General features: G+C 32.8%; 1 protein-coding gene across 5 annotated transcripts in view; it reads right to left on the bottom strand.

The window, feature by feature from the left end:
• Positions 1 to 7382: 7382 nt before the first annotated feature.
• COL11A1 (collagen type XI alpha 1 chain) overlaps positions 7383 to 16758 on the bottom strand; it is a 199688-nt gene continuing 190312 nt past the window's right edge. For all 5 annotated transcript variants that reach the window (XM_074318647.1, XM_074318650.1, XM_074318648.1 and 2 more), the window contains 4 exons: positions 13916 to 14028; positions 12425 to 12493; positions 10314 to 10547; positions 7383 to 9098 (listed from right to left, as the gene is read on the bottom strand). In XM_074318647.1, the coding sequence (XP_074174748.1) occupies positions 8952 to 9098; positions 10314 to 10547; positions 12425 to 12493; positions 13916 to 14028 (563 nt within the window). In that variant the 3' untranslated portion in view covers positions 7383 to 8951. The remainder of the gene's footprint in view (positions 9099 to 10313; positions 10548 to 12424; positions 12494 to 13915; positions 14029 to 16758) is intronic.

A 16758-nucleotide genomic window follows, 5' to 3' on the forward strand; every position in this document is an offset into this window, starting at 1 on the left:
TTCCTCAGTTGAGGAAATCATATGGGTTTCACCTTTAATATGCTAATGGTGTTGATGCATTAATTGATTCTGGATATTAATACAAAGTTGGATTGATGAAATATTATAATATATAATTTACGTATAATATATGTTTGGTGTGCTAACATTTTATTCAGGATTTTGAATTCATATTTTTAAGTAAGATTGACTTGTAATTTTCTTTTTAAATGATTTTTGTTGCATTGTGGTATCAAAATGTATGCTAACAATTTTTAGAATTATTACTTTCATATAAATTTGGAAGTTTTGGCTGAATATTTTGATTCAATTTAATTTATTTGTTATTTGACTGTTCTCATTTTATATTCTTTACTGAGTTAAATGTGTCATTCATTTCTATTTTGGAATGGATTTATTTCAAAATTTAAAATTAATTGACAATATATTCCATAATATTCTATTCTTGAATACCTGAAGCATCAATAATTTTTGCCCCCCTTTCTCTTTTCTACTGTTGATTATCTGGGGCTTCTTTCATTTACTTGGTAAAAGCAATGATATAGTAATTGCTAAACTTTGTGCATCATTTCAAAGAACTTTCATTAAGTGTGAAATATTAATAATTGCAAAAACATTGGTCTCTGCCGCCAATTCCCAACACAGAGCTCTTAAAGATTTTGTAATTTCTTAAATGATGGTGTCTAACACAGAACTCCTAAATCCGTTGGACTTCTTGGTGATAAGGGATCCTTTTGTTCTAGTGAAGCAATATTCTTGGTGGTCTATTGGATGAGGGTTGGTCACCAGAAAGACCAAGCCATGAGTAGAAGAATCTTGGAACTTTCAGCCCCACCTCCTGTTTTCTGGAGAGGGGAGAGTGGCTGGAGTCAAGTTAAGTCATTCCTTTGTGATGAAACTTCCAAGAAAATCCCAAAAGTATGGGGTTCTGACAGCTTCTAGATTGGTGAACACATCCATATGCCTGGAGGGTAGAGCGCCCCAACTCCACAGGGACAGAAGCTCCAGAGCTCAGGACCCTTTTGAACCTCACCCTATGTATCTCTTCATGGGGCTTTCATCCTATCCTTTATTATATTATTGAAGTCATGAACGTGGGACCCTCCTGGTGAGATAAGTGCTCTTAAAAGAGACAGCAGAGTGCTTGCTGTCTGTCTCTCTCCACCATCTGAGGGCACCGTGAGAAGGCAGCAGGCCAGAAAGAGGGCGCTCACCAGGGACCAACCCTGGGGGCATCCTGATCTTGGATGTCTTGCATCCAGAACTGTGACAAAATAAAAGTCAGTTGTTTAAGCCAGGCAGTTTATGGTACTGTACACAGACTTACTCTGATGGGATCTTTCTGGGTTCTTGGATACCTTCACTATTTGGGTTAAAAGAGTATAAAACATCCCATAATGTAACCTCTTTTATCTCCTTGCTTTGTCTCTTACCTTTCATGAGATCTGACTCCCTTTCCTTGGTATGTGGGTAATCTTTCCAATTTCTTCTGAATTGATTAATATAATCACTATCATTAATACAAAAAGTCCTTTGCTTTTTTTCTGGACAATGAATTTCCTCTCTGATCAATATTTCCTGATCTCCATTCTCCTTTGTCTCTTCTTATTCAAGATGTAAATCCTGGGTTTAAGACTCAAATGCCTAGAAGGGCCAAGCCACAGCAAGCAAGCCCAATACAGGCAAAACAACGGGAGTGCTTGAGGGCCCAGCAAATTGGAGAACACATGCCTCCCAGAAAAGATGCAGTGAGCACTTATTACATTGTGTTAGATCCTCCAAATTTTCAAGAGAAGCCAGAAATTCAAGTTATTAAAGGTTAGCAACTAATTTAAAAATATTTTAAAAGGATGTGTATGAGTCAGCATTATTCAGACCAAACAACATTCATCTGAGAGCCAGAGTTGGCCCTTTGATCTCCAATTTAGGACTCTCACCATAATCTCCTTAATGATTTCTTCCAGGGGCACTAGGGGTTATTATGCAAATAGTTCTCCTGGTGGTTCATATTAATATGCCTTGGATGGCTTTGGAGATCAGGCCAATTTAAGGCCGGCTTATGGTGGAATCACGTCTCATGTCTGTTTTCAGCTCCGTCTGGCAAACAGCTTCCCGTGGCTCAAAGAACCACTGCCCAGCTGACGGCTGGCAGTAGAGTGGGGCTCCCCAATGAGCAGACCATGGGCTAACTGCCCAAATGACTCCGTCCTGGGGATGAGTTTGTCTATATTAATAGTTTATGATGCCACAAGCTGGCTATAGCTCTGCAGCCTCCTCTGCTGTGGCAGCCGGGTGCGTCTGTCATGCAGAATGCAGACATCAATACTATTGTTATCTTAGGCGCTAGGATTTTATTTTCCTCAATATTTATTTACTTCAATGAACAATATTGAATTTTCTTCTGCCTGAGGTGGGCTGTGAGACTAAATCATCAGCAGGGGCTTTAAATCCATCCTGCTCTTGATGATTGCTTGTTTCTATTTCTGGTATCGTTTTATCTCTGAAGTTCTGCTTTGGATTTTCAATTTGGGTGGTCAGACCTGTGTTTTCCTTCACTGCAGAAGTTTAAACAAGTCTCTGAGGCATGTCTTACTATTTTATTCCTTGTTTCTAATGTGTCAGGCCAGGTTGGGCAGCAGCCTGAGGGAACTGCAGCCTGTTTCACAAAGTTTCAAAACTGCACCAGAGAATTTGTTGGTGTGGCAAGAAAAGGAAGAAAACTTAAAAAACAAAAACAAAAACAACAAACAAACAAAACAACTTTTTTAACCATAATTCAAAACTAAAGAATAATGCTCAGTCTTTTTTTTAATTCCGATATTTTTTTTTTTTGCCCAGCTTTATATAATTATTATCTTTCCTTTACTTAACACACTTTCTCCCTTTCGCTGTTATTGAGATGGAAAACTTCAGTCTTTGGGTCTCATACCAAAAATCATTTACTCACAGATACTCTCCTGGGTTCCTAATCAAGTTTAGAATCCCTGCCACAGATTGCCTAAACTCCCTATATTTTGCCTATCACAAAATTATTTATTGTTATTATCAATATTATTATCCATTTTTATTTTGTTAATATATGGCATACCTTTAAAGTATCAAAGTTGAGGGGTTTAGTCTGTCTCATTCACCACTATATCCCCAGGAGAAGAAATAAGTATGTCTCAGCTAAATCTATTATGCTTTTATATGCCCTTACTCATCTTCAATTTTCAATTTCACGTGCTTCATTAATATTTAGCCTCTTTTTGCCAGCTACTATTTTGTAGTTACACAGAGCAAAACAGCCCACTTTACATTTCAAATGCATACTTGTTGGTCATCTTTTCTCTTTCCATCTATATTAGTTTCTTCTCAGATAAGGTAGATATAATTAGTTTTCTGGTTAATAATTTAATAGTTGATGATAAACACTGGAAGAAAAATCCCCTATTTTATATATTGTGAATATGTGATCCAGAAATTTTCAGTTCCTAGCAATTCAGTCAAAATTTCTCTCATCTAAGAACACAGAATTATTAGTTTATACTGAGTCATCTATTCAATTAATCAAAACAATACATATTTGATACCTAATATTTGTTTGCTAAGGGTGTCCTAACAAAGCACCACAAACTCCGTGGTTTAAATAACAGAAGTTTATTGTCTCACTGTTCTGGAAGCTATTACAGAAGTCTCAGATCAAGCTGGTGGTTTCTTCTGAGAACTATGGGTGAACAACTTGTTCTAGACCTCTTTTTTTGGCTAGTAGATGGACATCTTCTCCCTGTGTCCCTTCATATTGTCTTCTCTCTATATTTGTGCCCAAATCTCTCTTTTGTTGGGTAGAAACCTGTCCTCGTCATAGTGCCAAATCATATACTTGGTCATTATTAATTAACAAACAAATGACCACCAAGTTTTCTATTTTCTGGCACAAGTGTTCCATGAGTCAGTGATTCAAAACCACTTGGCTTTATCTTGAGAAAAGATTTACTTAAAAATTCTGCCCACCCATGCCCTGCCCACTGCAGAGCTCTTCACCCCCGCTCCTTGTTCTCGCCCCTGCTCTTTCCTTTCCTGGGTTGGGGTGGGGATGGGATGGTGGACCAGGAGGCAGGGTAGGTCTCCTGCACAGAGAAAAACATTCTGATGAGACTGTTAACTATTTCATCAAAAATCTAAGATAAAAAATTTACTTACTTAGTCATTTCACTTTCCTACTTTTAGTTAAATAGTTCCATTAGCATTTTCCTTGTTGTTATTCTCTCTTTTCCCACTCTTATTTCTATGTAGAAACAGCTAGGTAATATTGTCACCTAAAATATGAACTCTGTTTCTTTCTATATAGCCAAGAATCTTTAGTTACATAAAAATGCAATTTGGGGTTTTTAAAATACATTTTACCTTATAGAATGGTAGCTATAATAATTTTTACTCAGTAATTTCAGTTTCTTGAAACAGATAAGATGCCCAAACCTGTATTATTAAGGAATTGTTTACACAGGCCTTTCCACCAGGCTGACCCGAGGAATCTGCTGATCAGTGTCTTTCTTAGAGGACTTGTTTGGTCCATTTAATTCAGTCTGGCCAAAGCCACATAGGCTTGAGCACAGAAGTGCATGTCATGTCAGGTGAAACTGTCTTTGTGTCTTAGAAATAATCATTTCTCTCAGTCCCCAAAGAGCTGGTGAACATTTTATTTACACCAGAGACCCTGATGTGATGGTGAATTAAGCTAGGTGACTCATTAGCTTACTTTTGCCCGAGGTTGTCACTGGAATAAGATCTGCTCTTAGGACATAGGGTTTGCTTTTCAATTTTTACAAAAAGCAAGTCTGCCATTATGGAAAGAGGCCTGCTTCTCCCTTTCTTTATAGACACATAGAGGTAATTTTAAAATAGGTATCAGTGTATTTGTGTAACTTTATGTGAGTAGTACTGTAAGCAGAAATGCCATTATAAGGTTATATAAAATAAATCCTAGTACCATGAAACATTTCTGAAATTACTTCAATTTACATTTTTGGAAGGAAATAGTTAACAGTGAATCTGTATCTCTTTTCTTCCTCTGTTTGACCCTGACCAATCTCCTTACAAATATTGAGTGATGGATTTACTAGATAATAAATGAGGAGACTGTAGGGGTTGCTGTGTACTGATTACTGAACCTGCAACGCTTTTAGCAGGAAATATTTCAGAAATATTTTAAATTGTGAATAATCTTGCCATCTCTAGATATCTGGGCTGCAACTGCACTGAGGAATCATTAGTTATATCACACTACAGAGATACGGGGCTAGCAAAGTATTAAATTTGAGAGACCCTAAAACTTACTGAACTCATCCTTCCGGAAAGCAAAACACCTCTTGGTGAAAGGAGACTTGAGATGTTGTGTCTGATGAATTTGAGATTCCTGGATATTTGCATAGCTGATGCTACTGCTCCTTTTTTGTATATTTTGTGACTCATTGATAAACTTGTATTTTATGAGTCTGTTTGCTGATTTGGGCCTCTGATCATACAATTTGTATAAATTAAATCTTTATAAAATTCTGTGAGGTAGGTAGCACACGTGTTATTGCATTTTAGAAAGGAATTTACGCTATGGTGATGACAGCAGTAGTAGGAAATTAGAGCAATAAATACTGGCAAGTATTTATTTAGCTCTTAGAATATGTCAATATAATAATTTATTTTGCAATTATCCGGCATGCAGAATATTATTTACTGTGAAACTAATAAAGTTTAACTTCAGTTTCCTTCTTTCATGAGCCCCATCTAAAACCTTCAAAGAGCTCTTAGAAATATGTTCACACAGACATGCTGTTAGTATAATTTACCAAGGTAAGATTCTTTAACTATGATTAGTTAAGAACATTATCTTTTCACATCAACTTCTCTTTGGCATTTTCTCGTGTTACGTGGTGTGGAAGGATCCAGCAAGCAGGAAATTTGATTTATTTATTGGGGGTTTGTGGAATATATTTTCATGGTGGGATACAATTATATGGCTTGCAGTTAATTAATGCCACTAATCCTAGTATAGAAATGACTTTCTAGAATAATCCTATCACCACCAGTTTTATGATAATGAAAAATGTATGGCAACAGAAGCTGTACTATAACATGCATGTGTCTTGTGGTGCCCAGAACTTGTAATCTGATAGTGGAGGAGAAGCAAGATATAAAAGATACAGAATTATGTTAGTCTGTGGAGAATTCTCACAAATGTATAGTGAAAATATGAAAGAAATGTAACCGCTTCTCCTAAATTTAAAATAACCTAAAAAAACTAAAAAAATACTTACCAATAAGATGTGACTCTGAAACATCTCTAAGGTATTGATAACAAAAAAAGTATTTTTTAATCTAATGTGCTAGAGAAACTTACTCTTTCTATAGAAAATTAAATGATACAATTCTCATATGAAGAAGCAGAGATTACAGCCAAAAAATAAATACGTAGGATAAAAGTATTACAGAAGTACGTCACAAAATTCATAAAAACATTGATATTTTTGGATAATTCTGCTCTGGGACCATTGTTTAAATTAGTAAGTTGCTGTAATATCTTTATTTATTCTAAATAGCAATGTCTGTATTTTTTTTTTTTTGTATTGATAATTTTACATTATTTTTCTTAAGGTGAGACCAACTTTTATGTGTATCAGGCCCAGGATCCACCCATGCCTGCAAGGTCAATATTATTCTCCTTAGTTTGCACATGAATAACTTATATATGTGGGCCAGGACTACAACATAACACGCTTTTTCCATTCCACTACGCTTCCTTTCATCCAGATTAAATCAATTATAAGGGAGAGAAAAAAATATGACACTATGCAAAAGAGTATATCCATACATAAAAGGAATAGAAGAGGCGATTCAGTTATTTATTCATTAATTCTGTTGAAGTGCCAAATTTGAGGTTATTTTGTTTAAATGGACAAATAATGAAGCTTCCCCAATGCAGAGCAATATGAAAAATAGTCTCTCTTATTGATATAAATTTATTAAAATAAATTGTCTGATGTATGGGCCCCTTCTTGATACCAATATTATTTTATGTATGATTTAGAGACTATAATTCAAATAAAAGTTCTGGAAATGCTTCTAATGCTGGAATTATGAACATATGTTTCAGAGTTTGTAAAATGTTTAATTATGAAAATATCTTTTTGAAACTTTAAATATAACCTACCTTTATTTTGTAAACAGAGTATTACCATGTGGTGATTTATTTTAGACATGTGGAGAATTTAGACAACTTATCTTGGAAGGATAATATTCTTTTTCAAAAATGTAAAACTATTCTAATCTGGATGGTCAAGAAATAAAATCAAAAGCCTTTTCTGTAGTAGAGAGTATTTTGGAACCTATTTAAGAAAGAGAATGACCAATCCAGGTAGACAAGACTTGAGTTTATTTATACGATTCATATCTCCCTTCTTAAAAGGACATTTACAAACTTGATTTCAAAAATAAAAGAACTTCTGAATGACAAATGTTCACGTTTTAATTTCAATATTACAGGTATGCTCTTTTGTGATAAATTATCAGTTGAAAATGTTCCAGTGAAATCTGGTATCAATTAATTTAACACTTCATATAAGAAATAATAAAACATTTATATTCAAGTCTTACATATATTACTTAAAATAGATACAAAGTTCAATTTGTTACTTTTAAATTTTACTATTTCAAGCTACCTGAAAGAAAATACCTTAGTGGAAAAAAAAATGTTTTGATTGTTTTTAATAAGTATGACTTTTAAAACAAGCTCTGTTAGTAACAGTCCACCCATATGTTATTTAGCAATTAAGTAGGTCAAATAATATATGATATTATCTTCAAAGGAAAGAAATAATATTTGTTGGGCAGGTGCAGGTAAATAATTTTTGGAGACTATTATAATATGCAACTTAGAATCAAATTCAAGAAGTTGATTGATTGAAAAGTATTAACAGTAAACATATTCATAAATAATTGCTTAGTTTCCAACTTTTAAAATTAACCTGCATGAACGAAGCACACTGAAAACCAGAGATGAGATAAGGTAGTAAAGAATTGTACATCTGATTGTTTGCTTGATGGAGGCATCAAGCTATTTGTTAAAATAGCTTCTCATACACATTTTCTTGTCCAAAAACAGAAATTTGCTTATTTTCCATATATACAAGTATCCTGTGAAATCCTGGATGCTGCAAAGAAAAAGGTTGAGGTATAGCACTGAGTGAAGCATCAAAATGCATTTTTTTTGGCAGAAATTCATCAAAGTTACTGTCAGCAAAGAGTTGATTGGAGTGTGCTTCCGAAAGTCTTCCACGTTTTGCCCTCTGAGAAATTTGTTTGCGACATCGAATAATTGAACTCTTCAACATCAATATATACAAAGGCATTTTATTATTAATCAAAGAAAGGGAATTAGAGTCATCAGAAATTACAACTTTATTTTTTCATAATACATATATTTATTGCCATCATAGTTCTGCAATTGTCATAAAATTAGAGTCAGATGGAATTCAAAGGCACGTGCAAGTTTTGGAAATGGACACATAGATAACAGTATAGAACTGTACATAAAATAATTACAATTTATTAAACACACTGTTTTAGCACATTCTTCATGGATGGAAATGAGCACCATATCTTTTATGAATATATATTTTTCTCTGTTTTTTTCTACAGCACCAAAGAAATCCAAATAGGAAAAGGAGAGATGAAATTGGGAATCAAGAATAAGGCCTGTTTCCATCTCAGCCACACTATCTTATTGTTTTTAATGATTTTCAAAACTTTTGTCATGTGATTCTGCCCCCACAAGGGCATCAGTATTTCCTAACTGGTACATATATACATAACAAGTTGTTTTCTGTACCATCCTTATTCAAAACTTGCATGTGGCATAAAATGGGTTGGTGGCACCAAGATATATTTTCTGCTGATTTCATATGGTCTTTGTCCTAATCTTAGCCAAGGAAACAAACAGGACCGACTTCAAATCCAAACTTCTGATTCTGATCACCAAAGTCATTAATCATTACATCAACAATAGGTACTTGATCAATTTTCGGTGTATTGATTTCAATCACAGTCTTTTCATAGCCTTTTCTGGACTGTAAAGTTAAGCAGAAATAAAAACAAAGTTATACAATCATTTCATATTTTTAACACATATGTTATTTTTTTCTTAAGCCTCTAAATGGAGGTAAGAAAGAAGAGAGTAGAAAAATAACTTCCATTATTGATGTAGTAATTAACTTTTCTTATTATCACTGACGTCATATGTGGCTTTAAATTTTGAATGTTGACAACCACATTTAATATTTAGCTGTTAATTACCCAACTATAATACTCTAATATACTGCACAGTTGAAGAGAATCTTATTGAATTGGTTAATACAGTTTAATATGAAAACTGATGTTGGCATTGGATCATACCCCTACATAAATAATATATCCTTACCATGCTAATCATAATGAAGATATATATTGTCAAATTTTCTTAAGAAAAACTTGAATACAATATAGGAATTATAATGCAAGAGGTCAAAAGTCAAAATATTTCTGCTGGTATATATTAATTTTGTGAAAAATTATCAATACATTGCTATTGGGAAATCTAAAACATTTGCTCCATTTCATATGCTTTATTTTCTGGTCTTTATGTGTACTCCGTTTATTTTATTGAAGGCATAGGTCTGTTTATTTGTAATTGTGACTTCTCTTTAGTCATCCACTAAAACAATGAGCTTTTCAGGGTGTTCTATGGGTCATTTCCTTATATGAAATCTCCATACATGTGAAAAAGACAGTTCCAGAGGTTAAAAATAACAACGATAGTAGTTCTCTAAACTGGTTTCACAGAATACCAATCAACTAGCTCTTATAAACAAAATACAGGGGAAGAATTATCTATGGTATAAATAGTATAAAGGTGATTCTTTTATCTGTCATTTTAGAATCATGGATTAAGGGAGACAAATGAAATAAGGTTTTTTATTTTATTTTTATTTCAAGAATAACTAACTGTAATAGTATTCAAATATCAGGAATAATTCCATAAAAATAACACATGATCCAATATTACCTTTTGTTATGGCTTTAAAAATGTGTCTATATTATGTTTCAGAGTTCCCATGTTTGTGTGTGTGTGTGTGTGTGTGAATATTAGTAGTTTCTAATACACTGTATTTTAATATGTCAGTGTTAAGCATCAAATTTTAATAACTGACATCTATTTCATGAGACAAATCTGATTTAGGGCCAAACTGGTGGTTACATGCTGTCTCGCACCTTTGTGAAGGAAGGCAAGTAGAGATTATACTCACCGCACAGCCATCATACAGTGCTTTGATGTAAGGGTTGTTGTCATAGGACATCTCCTCATCATTTGATCCCAGGAACCGAAGTGCTTTGTCATATCTTCCTGATGACATATCATACCAGGCTGCTGACTGATGACAGTGGTATGTGAAATTTTGCCGAGCAGAAGCAGTCAGCAGTTTCAGGAATGTCATTTGCACCATATTAATTGAATTGCCTTCAACATCTAAATATGAAAGCTGGGGATAAAAAAATAAAAAGACACATAAAGACTCTTCTCTTTTATTTTATAGAAGAATAAAATCACTGTTGAGGGTGGAGTGTAATTCCGGAAGCATGTGGATGAATCAACAGACCCATTTTTACTTAAGGAAAGAAAGTGTGCATTGAGGGTCAGAAGACCCAGGACAGGATTTTATGAAATCAAGACTGTATTCCCACCTGCGTTAATATAAGCACTACTTATCTTTGGAAAAAAAAAATCGCTTTATTTCTATGCATCAGTTTTTTAATCAGTAAAAATTGCAGAAAAAAACAAAATGTTTTTGTTTCCAAGAAATCTTTCATTGTTTGTGTATCCTTTTAAATAACAGAGTGGTTAAATAGTGAAATAATGAAAACTGAGCAATTTCAGTGCAATGTAAATTAACTATTTTTATGTTCTTTGATTTCACTTACTCCTTTAAAAACTTCATAGTATATCTACTTGACCCAAATATTTAAACATGTTCCTGCTTTTTTCATTTTGGGGCCACAGTCTTCTGAGGCATTTGTGGTCTTCTAATTTTCAGCACAGACCTGCCTGTTTGTTCATTCTTAGATGATGTACTTAGTCTTCATTTTATCACCAGCACCAAACATAATGCCAAGACAATGAAAGAGAATATGTGTTGAGTCAGTAAATATTTACTTCGTATGTAGGGCAGGAAAATAGTCTTAACTGCAAATTATTAAAAATTCTCTTTTATCAAATTCATAAATTGTTTTATGAGGTATAATTTAAATATATGGGAATCAGCTAAAACATATAAGCTTAGTTTTAAAAAAATTAAGAGATTCATTCAGATTATAGATTAAGTCAGTGTAAAAGGCAGTTTTCTGTGTCTTTCTTCCTTATGCTGATTTTACCTCATCTTTACTGATGATGAGATTCCTTGTGAGATTGGAGAAAAAGCTATTTGGGAAATGAACTATAAGAAAAACAAAACGAAACAAGAAAAAATAAAACCACACAAACAGCTCTGTGCATGTATTTTTAACTCATAAACAGATGAGAATGTAACATAGCTATTTAATGTGTAATTTGAAGCGTGAACTAGAGAATTATGTCAAGTGAAGAACTTCACTAAAAGTTGCTAATTAATGTGTAGATTTGCATAGGATAATAACTGTATAAATAGTCATCAATGGAAAATAATAGCTTTTTAAAAGAACATGAAACAACTGAATATTTACCTGGATAAGTGAGAAACTTTCATTTGAATATATTCTAATTAACATTTAACATATATTTATTTATTTATTTAAACAACTTTTAAAAACAAATTTAGTTTTGTCATCTAACCTTAAAATCTCTCTAGAAAATTAACAATGGACTGGTAATTGTATGGAAATATCCAAGTAAACTTGTGCTGTAGTACAAATAAAAGGTCAGGTCAGTCAGTTCATTTTAATTTCAAATGTAACAACCAGAAAAACCAAAACAAAAACACATTCCAAAAGTTCTTATCAAATAGAGAACAAAAAATAAATTAGGTTTCAAGCAGAAAGAAAATGAAATAGTTGGAGTCAGAGATACTAAATAGATATTATATTCTCTATACATGATTTTTCTAACATAATCCACTTTTATGATGTCTATCTCAGGTACTCAATGAGATGCATACTTTATTTGATCATATATATTTAGTAAATTTAGTATATTTCCATTTATTATGATATAGAAATTTTAGATTTCTCACACTGATCTAAGAGATATAGGTAGAGCAATGTAAGGAACACACTGAATCCTGTTTAGCATAATTTAGATTTTCACAGTCAGGATCCAGAAATATGTAATTTGAGCTTCACTTATGAAATTCAAGATAAACCATTTTATATTGAGATAACAACATACCAGTTTTCCTCTCTTAAATTCGCTAAACCAGCTTCCTGGTTTCTCTTTTGGCCATGATGAAATTCTTACCTGTTGCAAAGGAACCGGAAAATTAGAAAATAACTAAAAATTATGACTAGTAATACATATATATATATATATATATATATACACACACACACACACACACACACACACACACACACACACACACATACTAAGAGCTTTTCAAATGGTCCACCCTGGATTACACAAAATGAGATAAAGAGCATAATTTGAGATAAATGGTGTGAATTCCCATTTAGTGAAGACTGAGTCATTTTCTTCCTGTTTTCTTTAATTGTTCAAAAAGAAGGGGGGGAAATAACCTGGAAAATGCATACTAAGGGCTGTAACATAGGTGGAATTCTTAAGTAACCCCTTTGCAAAGGAAACATTCATAATGCCAGCTGGCATGAGCCATCAAGACAGGTACTATTAGCATTCCACAGCCAAGGGAGGCATCCTGAAAGTATCTGGCCAGTACCTAAGGGTGGGATGCTATGGAAAGAAGTCATTGGCAAGAACACTAGTCATTCCCCACTGGGAAGAATATTTAGAATTCTTTATAGATCTGCATTTATTGTTTTGCTTTGCAAAGATCAGGAAAATATAAGGGTATATAAGGCCTCACTATAGGGAAATTGAGTAATCAGTGTAAGAGGAGGCATTTTACATTTTCCTACATGTCTTTGGGAGCTAGAGGAGTTTTACTGAGTGTGGTTGGGAAACGGAAGTTGTTTTGTCTCCTGCCCATACTCCCCACACTTTTCTTTTAAACTTACTTCTCTCCTAAAGAGATTAGCCATACACATAAAGCTATTTGTGCCTCTGTATGTCCGCACCATTTACTAAGAAGAATGTGATTTATTCAAAGAATACAAATAAAAGCAAAATTTCCCACCTATATAATATTTGGAGAATATAATTATGTTAGTGAAAAATCTTTCCTTATATTACTAATTTGCCTTTAGCTTAAAGATAGACCTCAAATATATTAATACTGCTAGGTGAAAATCAAGAAATGTGTTTGAAGAGACTCAACATTTAAAAAGTACACAAGTACAGAGAATACTCTTATTTTATGCAAAAAATAATTCTTTATAAAATTGTATATTTTCAGCATAATAAACAGCTGTGAGTTCTACCACATGGTAATTGAAATGAAAAATACTATACATGCACTAAAATTTGAGAATCAGCTATGCTGTGTCATGGAAAGCCATAGAGTTTTAGAGAGCAAGCAGGTGCAAAAATAATACATCTGGGTAAAAAATAAAGGAGAGAAGTATTTGTTAACTCCATGCATCACTTTGTGCCTTATTCATATTTATGCAAATGAAATGCTCTAATTACCCTGTAAGAAAAGCAGATAAGTGAAAATATGACAGTATAATTTTCCTGTTTAGTTCAATATTGCAAAAACATGGCAGGAACTGTCAACAGTCACCACCAAAACAGATTGTTACTTACTCCCTCAGATTTTTTGTCTGGATAAATGCACGTCTCACCACCAGACGTGAAATTACAGTAAACTTTGAAGGAATCTCCTGAGCAACCTTGGTTAGGATCAATCCAATATTCACCTAGAAGTAGAAAAAATATGTCATAGACAAATACATTTATATCAAAAATCAAATGCATTATACATCAAATTTTATTAGAAAGAGAAATAAAGTAAAATAAATATTCATAGATCTTTTTCCTCAGGCATTCCTTTTATGGTTTTGGTCATCTTGGAGTATATGTTTGAGTAGTTAAAGACTGACACTTTGTCTTATCTTACTAAAAGCTGTGCAGATGTCCCCAGACAGTCTGCCTGGAAAACCTTTTTTTATTTTAGCATGCCTATTACTTTTAGGTTTCAACTTCAATGTCACCTCCTCAAATGTTACCATTCTGTTTATCCATGTATAATGAATTGCATGCACATTGGAATCAGATATAGTGGACCAACCCTCTATCCCGTGTGTGTTATTTACTACTTAAGTCATCTGAGAATAATGGCCAAATATTTTTTCTTGTTTTATTCATTTGAAACAATGAAAGTGATAGTATCTACTTAGCCTCAAGGACCACACTTTTGTATTACTCTACAGCAAAAATTTGTTGCAGTAAATGTAGTCCCCCTTTGAATGGGATACTAAGAACAAGGTCAATTTCCTATATTTAAATGCAGTTTGCTACTAATGCCATTATCTAAATGATGCAAAACAAATTTTATCATGTGAATGACCATGACTATTAATTTGGTGTTAGGTGAGTAAAAATGGTAAGGGAGAAACATAAGGTTATTCTTTAAATAATTGGCAATGTGGTTTTTGTTAAGAGTTATTGGGAGTCAGAATTGATACATGTGATGATTACTTTGCTTCCCTCCTACCATTTTTCACACTGCTATTTCATTTCAAATATTAATTTGAACTATGTCAACCCTCTGGTTACAAACTTTTAACATTTTAAGAGCTCCCACTGCTTAGCTTAGTACAGAAATATATTATTTAACAAAAACATTTACAATTTTTCTGTTCACACCATTAACAAATTTACATCTGGAACAAACTGAAATTCTCAGGAAAAAAATATACTAGGAAATAAAAAGCATCCAAGATTATAACTAGGATAACCACTCTTAATCTTTGATATTTCTTATGGTTTTTAGGAATATGTAATTCTGAATTGTATGTTAAGAATTATTTTTATCTTTTATTCAGTTAATATTGTCATTAAGTATTCTTTCAAGTAACATTAATAGATTAATTACTAAGATACCTTTGTTCAATAAATTCAGTATATTATAGACACTATGTTCAAAATATCTCTAATTTATTCATCTCTTATTTCTACCGTCACCTCCCTAAAACAGGCCACCATAATCTCTTGCCTAGATTAGTTTAACAGCTTCTTAACCAGTCTCTTTAGATTCCATCTTGCTTCTTTCCATAATACTTCAAGTCTTTTCCCATTTTGCTCACTATTGTTCAGCCAGAGACCTTTCAGTTTCTTGAAGACACCAAGACCTCGTTATCTTCAAAGCTTTGCAAATGTCCCATATCCTCTGCCAGGAATACCCCTTTGATTCTTTGCATGACTGGCTATCTCTTTAAAGTTTCAGCTTAAATGTCACCTTCTCTAATATTAACATTCTATTTATCCAAAAATGGAATAATCCTTTAGTTATCTAAATACTTATTTTTTTCATAGTAACAATCATAATATGCTATTATTAATACGTAGAGTTTTCTCATTGTTCCTTCTGCTTATCTGTTAATCTCTGCATGAAGAATAGTGCCTGACACCACTAAACAAATAAATACATAAATGAATATAATAATAATAATAATAATAATAAACACATTAAAGAATTAATAAAGTAGTTATTCTATGGAAAATACAGGGAATTATAGTCCAGAGTGAGCTTTCCATTCCCCCAATTTTTTCTTGATTGCTCAGGTTCTAATTAATCATACGTTTTTTTATGTGATCTTCTCCATTTGATTTTCAATTATATATGATTACCTTAGTCAGCTAGATCAGAAGTCTGAGCTATTTTCCTTATGAAGCACTGAATTAATATTGAACTAAACATATATCTCTTTTGAACAAACATTATGAATTTTAAGACCCTGAATATCAGGTTGTATAGAACCATCAATAATTACTTGTGCTTTCATTTTAATGTAGAGTAAGATAGCAGGATTTAATAACATTCTTCCCTTATGGTGGTAGCTGTTTCTGAATCGCATTCAACTTTTCTATCTGTACTGAGATATTTAGCTTTCAGTTATAACATTAATTATATGATTGATAGAGCAAAATTATATTGTTCCAATAGTAAAAAGAGTGGCAAGGTATTTCCACATAAAGTGGGAAATTTAAAATGAGATAAATATCTGCCTCTTATTAGTTTGGTAATTGTGTGAATTTAGTCAACTAAGAATAGTTGAAACTGTTTCCTTCTTAGAATGGGTATGTAAAGGTTTTGTCAAAAGTAGGTATGACAAATTATCCTGATTATTATTACAAATACATTGTTCATAATTGTTCTGGTTATTTGTGGATCAATAAAATAAATTTTTACTCCAAGCTAGCCTAATTCTCTAATATTCTGTTCATACAATCATTGCTAAACTAATGGGTCAAATATGATTCAGTTATGCTCTTTAATCATGTTAACTTTACTCATATTAATGTAAACCAAGTTGGGATATAGGGTATAAATACTCGTATATAATAATACACACATATGTATGCATACATAAAACCCATTCTACGATAGTTATTGCAAGGAAAAATGCATTTTTGTTATCTGTAAT

Source organism: Rhinolophus sinicus, linkage group LG14 (genome assembly GCF_036562045.2).
Source record: "Rhinolophus sinicus isolate RSC01 linkage group LG14, ASM3656204v1, whole genome shotgun sequence".
In the NCBI taxonomy this organism is placed as follows: domain Eukaryota; kingdom Metazoa; phylum Chordata; class Mammalia; order Chiroptera; family Rhinolophidae; genus Rhinolophus; species Rhinolophus sinicus.